Source organism: Phascolarctos cinereus, unplaced genomic scaffold (assembly GCF_003287225.1).
Source record: "Phascolarctos cinereus isolate Bilbo 61053 unplaced genomic scaffold, phaCin_HiC Scaffold_9;HRSCAF=440, whole genome shotgun sequence".
NCBI classification, from domain to species: domain Eukaryota; kingdom Metazoa; phylum Chordata; class Mammalia; order Diprotodontia; family Phascolarctidae; genus Phascolarctos; species Phascolarctos cinereus.
In genome coordinates this window covers 254005857-254013128 of record NW_027556402.1, presented here as the reverse complement: position 1 = coordinate 254013128, position 7272 = coordinate 254005857, and the positions used below count along the sequence as shown (strand labels likewise).

Here is a 7272-nt window from a genome sequence, read left to right as displayed (position 1 = left end):
CACCTAGCTCCAGCTGGGTCTGGCCTGAGGCCAGGCAGCTTCTCAGGCCTGTGGTGGCTGCAGAACAGCTGCACTGGCAGTTCACCGGCCATCAAGGACAGTCTGAAAGGTCCTCCCTAGCGTGCAGAACGCAGCAAGTCCTTATCATGGCACTGCCACTTGCGGGAGATTGAAAGAGGGAGGTTGGTTAGCCAACCAATAGTAATGGTTAACTTTTAGATAGTGCTTTCCTGGTTTGCAAAGCAATTTACAGATATTATCTCACTTGAAAATCATAACAACATCCGGTCTCAGACACTTGACACTTACTAGCTGTGTGACCCTGGGCAAGCCACTTAACCCTGATTGCCTAACCAAAAAACAAAAAACAAAACAAAATCATAACAACTGGGGAGGCAGGGGCTCTTATCAACTCCATTTTACAGAGAGGGAAACCGAGGTAGACAAAGATGAAGTGACTTGCCAGGGTCACATGACTCTCAAGTGTCTGAGGCTGGAATTAAGCTCAGTTCTTCCTGACTCCAGGCCCAGCCCTCTATCCACCTCACAAACGAGATAATTCTCTTTCAAACCTTCCCAGGCCTTCTGCCTAATTAGACTTCCTCCATGACCCTGACGATGATAAGGTTCACAGGGCATACATGTATCCTCTCCCCATTCTCCATCTGCTCTGGATCTGTGATTTGAAACTAGCTACCAGCAGGCATGTGTCCCTGGTCTGGGGCTGGGACATCCTCGAGTCCTGGTGCACAGTCTCTCACCCCACTCCAGGCCAAACCCGTCCCTAGTGTCTTCAGACCCCTCTGCTGACCCGGGCTGGACAAACGACTCCCTGAGACTTTCTCCTGGATTTCCCCATCAGGATTTGGTCTGGGACATCTCCTCTAAGTAAGCGTTGTTTTCTTGGGGATGGGAAAGAAAAAGGTGGCTCTCTGTGGTTCTTCCTGTTACTTCCCTCCTACCACATTGTCTCCTCCACCCAGGACTTCCAGAACCATCAGACATCAACATGCAAAAGACGAAACTCAGTGCCACACTTCCTCCTGCTTAGGGGTCCTTCAGAAAATCCTCCTGTCCCAGGCTAACTTCAGGGCAGGACTGGAAGGGTCTCTGTCTCCCCTGGGCTGGCCTGCGCCCCGCTGGCAGCAGGGATGGGGTCCCTCTCCCCAGCTGCTGCTGCTCCTCCCTCAGGCCTGGTTGTCAGGCAGCGATTGACTCAAGTTGGGCCAGTGACAGTAACTCAGCTGTTTCCTTCCTGAGCAGAAAGGGTGGAGCTCACCCCGCATGGACACCCCAGGAGGCAAGTGGAGGGACGGCAGAGCAGGAAGAGGAAGGGGGAGCCACCTTCTTCTGTCCCCCATGAGACACTGGGCAAAGGGAGGCAAACCCAGGCAGAAGCAGAAGCAGCTAGGTGGCGCAGCAGATAGAGCCCTGGCCTTGGAGTCAGGAGGACCCGAGTTCAAATGTGACCTCAGACACTTGGCACTTACTAGCTGTGTGACCCTGGGCAAGTCACTTCACCCCACTGCCCAGCAAAAATCACGAAGAGGAAGAAGAGGAAGAAGAGGCAGTGGCCTGGAAAGTTTCTCCCTGTCTCAAGGGCTGGATTAGTAGAAGGTAGAGTCAGCCTCAGCAAGGGTGTAGGGCATGTAATACCTGAGCAGGAAGCCCAAGGCCTTAAGACCCGCCCTACTGCATTTAACAGATGAGGAAACTGAGGCACAGGTGAAGTGGAAGAGCAGGGATTCAATTCAAACCCACATCTAGCATTCCCCTGCCTGTGCTTGGATACTTCTGGGGATGGAGAACTCACTATCTATCAAGGCAAAGACGCCCCTGTAGGCACAGAGATGAGTTACAAGGGGAAGGGGGAAACGCTACCCCACAGAAAGCAGGAGTGGCTCCGGCTTCTGGAAGCTTGTGCGGAGAGTCAGGAGCTGCACAGCTGCAGCCGCAGGGAGGAGGATGCTGGGGGACTGTAGACGCGCCGCACGCAGGCCCCGCCCCCACGGCAGGACCAGGGCTGCTAGAGCGGCGGGCTCCCTCCGCTAATCAAAGAGCGCGTTGAGGAAACGGGGCGGGATGAGGAAGAAGAAGAAGAATGACAGCGGGTTGGGGGCAATCAGGAACGAGTAAGTTTGAGCGATGCGGCCGCGCGCCCATCTGGAGGCCGCAGCCACCGCGAGGGCGGGGGTGTACCGACCAATCCTAACCGAGGAGCGGCGAACCTCGACCAATAGCAACGAGGGAGGCGGGGAAGGGGGCGGGGTTCTCCAGGCCGCGGCTCGGTGGTGGGTGAGGGATCAGTTTCTTCTGCTCGTTCCCACCCCCGGGACTCCCCATTCCCACCGGGATGCGAGAGGAGGGGGCCTTGGGGAGCTCCTGGGCTGGGGTGGAGGCGCGCTTTGGGGGAAGGGTCCGGGAGGACAGAGGACTCCCGGTCGGGGAGGCGGGGGGCTACGGGGTGGGCGCTGCCGAGGAGTGAGGGGCCCCACGGAGGGCGGGACTTCCGGGGGGCCGGGGGTTTCCGGGGCGTGGCTGTCCCTGCAGGGGGCGGGGCGTTCTAGCTGTCCTGGTGTGGGGAGTGGGCGGGGCTTTGGGGTGTGTGTGAGCCGGGCCAGCACACCCTGGCTTGGCTTTCCTGCTGCTTCCTGGGGCTGGGCTGGAGCAGCTGGCGGGAGCGAGGGCCGGGCCATGGGGGGCCGGCCCCAGATGGGGCGCCTCTGCCCTCATGGCCTGTTGATCCCCTCTCTCCCCAGGGCCCCGGGGTCCCTCCGCCAGGTTCCATGGAGTTCCCCGGACACAGCGAGCAGCTGCTGCAGAGCCTCCGGGAGCAGCGCTCACAGGGCTTCCTGTGCGATTGCACGGTGCTGGTGGGCAGCACGCCGTTCCAGGCGCACCGCGCCGTGCTGGCCTCGTGCAGCCCCTTCTTCCAGCTCTTCTACAAGGAGCGGGACCTGGACAAGCGGGACCTGGTGTGCATCCACAACGAGATCGTCACGGCGCCCGCCTTTGGGCTGCTGCTGGACTTCATGTACGCGGGCCACCTGGCCCTGCGCGGGGACACGCCCGTGGAGGACGTGCTGGCCGCTGCCAGCTACCTGCACATGAATGACATCGTTAAGGTCTGCAAGCGGAGGCTGCAGGCCCGGGCCCTGGCCGAGGCGGACAGCACCAAGAAAGAGGAAGAGCCCCGCCCGCAGCCGGCCACCCCCGAGCCACTGCCCAGCACTTCCCGCGGCCTCATGCCCCTGCTTCCTCCCCCAGAGACGCCCAACTGGAGGGACCAGGACCCATGGAAAGGGCAGGCCCCGGCCCCTGCCCTGCCCTCGGGCCCCCACTCCGCAGCCGATGAGCCCCCGGGGCCCGACAGTGCAGACACCACCCAACCTGGCATGGATGCCCCGGTGGTGGAAGGCTCTCTTTCCAGCCCCAGTAGCTCCACGGAAACGGTGCCTGCCAGCTATTTTTCCCCTAGTCTCGGGGCTGCCCCAGGGGAGCCCCCAGGGTCCCTGGAAGTGGGTCCTGAGAACCTAGGGGTAGGAGGCCCACGAGCACCCAGTGGGCCAGTAGAGGGGTTCTACCCACCTCGGCCAGCGCCAGCCCCAGGAGAGGCTGAGCCTGTGCAGGTGAAGGTAGAGGCCATCGTGATCTCTGATGAGGAGGCTGAGGGGCCAGAGGAGAGGCCACGAGCACCCGAGGGACTCTTCCCATCAGGAGCAGTTTGTCAGAGCCGATATGCCCCACCTGAAGCGTTTGAAGAGGCCTCGGCTGCGGGAGGCCCCGGGCTCGAGGACGGGGGACCGGCTGACCACTTTCTGGCCCCTGACGCTCACCTTCCCTACCACCTGTTAGCCGGCCCAGGGCACTATCACCCGGGGCTGGTGACACCCCCTCCGCCTGCGCACAGCAGCCTACATGAGTCTCTCTACTTGCCTCCAGAGTATGAAGTGGCCTCGGGGGGCTTTGGGGTTTTCACAGAGGATGTCCCAACGTGCAAGACATGTGGGAAGACCTTCTCCTGCTCCTACACGCTGAGGCGCCATGCCACTGTGCACACCCGGGAGCGGCCCTATGAGTGCCGCTACTGCCTGCGGAGCTATACGCAGTCGGGGGACCTGTACCGCCATATCCGCAAGGCCCACAATGAGGACCTGGCCAAACGCAGCAAGCCTGACCCTGAAGCTACCCCCTCTTAGGGCTGCACACCTCACCTCGCTCTGACTTCAGCCTGAGAAGTTGGGGGGGGGCACCCCAAAGTCTCTGGACTTGGCCTCTGGGAGTTTGGGGGAGTGGAGTCCTTTTGAGAGCGAGAAGGCTGGGAGGTCATCTTGGCAGTGCTGGGGAGGATGGGTGTAGGGGTTGGGCTGCTGCAGCGCCCTTTTTGAGCCAGGTGAAAGGGCGGCACTGTCCGCAGCACAGAGCCAAGGAGCTGGCTCTTGAATTCCAGTGTCCTCCCCCCACTTCCCTTCCGGGGCTTCGAGGGACAGAGGCCCCCTTGATTAGCTCCTCTCCAGTCTGATTATTTGCCCAGCCCCGCGGCCTTCAGAGTGCCCCTGAAGCTGTCACTTGCTATTACAAGAATTGTCTTATTGCCTGGGCCATAAATGTGAAAGTAAATCCTTTCTATGAAGTGGTCGTGGCTGGTTTTTTGCCCCCCTGGACAAATTTGAGGCCTAATGTGGGTTTCTCCTAAGACCTTCCAAGAATCTGACCTGGGGGAGGAGGGGTGGCAGAAGGGGGAGTCAAATTACTGATGAGGGATAAGGGGAGGGGAGGGGAGTTTTACACAGAATAAGGAATACAGACATAATTAGGAAGCATGACTGAATTCTGTGAGTGCATGGGATGAAGCTAACGGGCAGTTGGTGTGTATTGCTTCATTTGTGCTGTGGTCAGAGCTTTTGGCGGCTCTCAGGGCCTGTGGTCAGCCGCTTCAGTGGGCCGGCCATAATGAATGCTGGACAAGTGTGTTTAGGACTCCTGGCCTGAGGCACAGAACCCTTGGATGCAGCCTGGGCTGAGGAGGAAGGCCCAGGACAGCCAGGGTAATAACAGCTTGCATTCACAGAAGGGGATCTGGTCAGAGAAGGGAAGGAGGAAATGGGGGGTATAGACGGAAGGAGGGAGAGGGCCATGGCCTTGTAGCTCTGCGGGGGAGTGGCCACTGACTCCTCTGAGGCTCACTGAGACCCCCACCAGGTTGGGGGAGAACACTTTTCTCCAGCTTTCCTAGAGCAGCTTGAGTTGTGTCTCGCAATGTCTGCTCCTCAAAGTCAGCTCCTTTGCCTTTCTATATTGTGTAGGAGCTGGAGTGTTGGAAAGCAATCTCAGGGACCTCCTTCACATTTAGAAAGCATCTTGAACTTTCCAAAACTTTCCATTGCCAGTTGCTGAAATCATTCAGGGTGCCCACTGAATGTCCAGCTCAGGTGACCTGAAGAGTTTCTTGCAGGGGCTTCCAGGGTACCTGGAAGGAGGCAGGGTGGGAATGTCTGTCTTCTGCTCACCCTTCATTTGTGAATGAAATCCATGCCTCTCTGGGGGGAGGCGGGGTCGGTGGCAGTCATGCAGCAGTGGCCAACAGCACTAAGGTGTCCTTGGCCACAGTGGACAGCACCACGTTTGTGAAGAGCTCTGAGGGCCGAATCCTAAGCTTCCCGAGAATCTTGAACAATCCCATTTAGGGATTCAAAAGTCACAGACTTGGAAATTGGGAGGGGCATTAGAGTTTTAGCCCATTCTTCTGTCCTGTAGCTGAAAGGGAAGCATTTAGCCTGTGCGTAAACAGTGAGACAAAGGACAGGCAGGCCCTGGGTTTGGAGTCTCAGGCTCTGGGCTCAGATTCATTTGTGACAGCAACCTACTCCATGGCCCTGGGCAAGTCACTTCACTGCTGTGCCTCAGTTTCCTCATCTGTAAAATGCTAAATGACCGAAGGTCCTTTCCAGCCCTATAGCTCCGTACTTGACCATTATATTTTCAGACCATCCTAATGGCTATAAAGGGCCTTATGTTGCACCTAAATCTTCCTCCCTTATCTTGGTTGAAGAATTACATTCCATCCCTTTAATAACCTCGTTTCCATCTTGGAAATTCCTATTATGTTCTGATTCTTGTTCTAACCCAGGATACAGTGGGACTTGGAACAGTAGTTCCTCAGTATAGAGCAGTTTCTGAGGTCTCGTCAAAGAAGGAAAAGGCTCAGAACTGCCTCCATTTCTTTTTTTTTTCTTTTTAGGCAATTGGGGTTAAGTGACTTGCCCAAGGTCACATAGCTAGTAAACGTCAAGTGTCTGGTCTTAGGCTGCGTTAGAATTCAGGTCCTCCAGACTCTAGGGCCGGTGCTGTATCCACTGCACCACCTAGCTGCCCTCTGCCCCCACTTCTAAGACCCTCCTTTCCTTTTACCTTCAGCTCTGCATATTAGTTCTAGCTCTGATAGAATTGTAAGGTCAGAGGCCATCTATGTAAATGGAGTCTTGCCAGGCATCTCCTCAAGCATCCCTTCCTTGCTGAGGGCCTTTTGTGTCCGATTCAGCTTCTTACTCTACAGAGGCCCTTTCACTCATCTCCATGGGAGTAAAGTACCTCCTCGTGTGTCCCATCTCTTTCCAGTTCAGCTTACCAAACCTCTCAATCCTTTTCCTTTTTTCTCACGTTCTCATCCCCCAAGTCACTTCCCTTACTTAATCCAGATTCAGTTAGATAGGTTAGGTGAGGATCCTGGCCTCTCAGACTTCAGTGCACTGCCTTCCAGTCCGGCCACATATTCCATGTGACCCCTGGACTCCTCCTTCTCCACGTGCTGACTTTCCTTGTTGCCCCTTTAACGCCCCTGATATCTGTCAGAGAATAAGAGGACAGTTTTGTTACTTCTGGGCAGCCTTGCAGAAAGGAGAGGCAGGGTGGGGTCAGAGGAGTCCCAGTACATGGGTTCAGATCTTGGCCACACTGCCTGGTACCTATTTGAATGTGGGCAAACAACATCCTTTTCTGTATGAGGCACTTGGACTAGGCGATGTCTCAGGCTCTTTCTAGCTCCAAATTCTGTGATTAGTCACAAGTGATATGATTGCTATCATTATGTGTGAATTTCCTTTACCTGTAAGTCAGATAAGAAGTTGGCATATTGTCTATAGAATCTTAAAAACTGGAAGAGAAAGCAAACACTATCAGTGTAGCCGCTCTGTCAAGCATTAATTCCCACATCCAGCCAGTCTTAAAAGACATATCCAGACTCACTTCCCCTTTCTTTAAATTTCCCCAAAA

General features: G+C 56.3%; 1 protein-coding gene across 2 annotated transcripts; it reads left to right on the top strand.

Moving 5' to 3' along the window:
* Positions 1 to 2257: 2257 nt before the first annotated feature.
* Positions 2258 to 4633, top strand: ZBTB3 (zinc finger and BTB domain containing 3). 2 transcript variants are annotated; one of them, XM_020967944.1, is made up of 2 exons: positions 2258 to 2295; positions 2760 to 4633. In XM_020967944.1, exon 2 carries the CDS (start codon positions 2787 to 2789, stop codon positions 4197 to 4199), a length of 1413 nt encoding a protein of 470 aa, XP_020823603.1. In that variant the 5' UTR covers positions 2258 to 2295; positions 2760 to 2786; the 3' UTR covers positions 4200 to 4633. The 2 variants fall into 2 exon arrangements, with proteins under 2 accessions (XP_020823603.1, XP_020823604.1); XM_020967945.2 differs by having other exon boundaries at positions 2273 to 2291.
* Positions 4634 to 7272: the final 2639 nt, after the last annotated feature.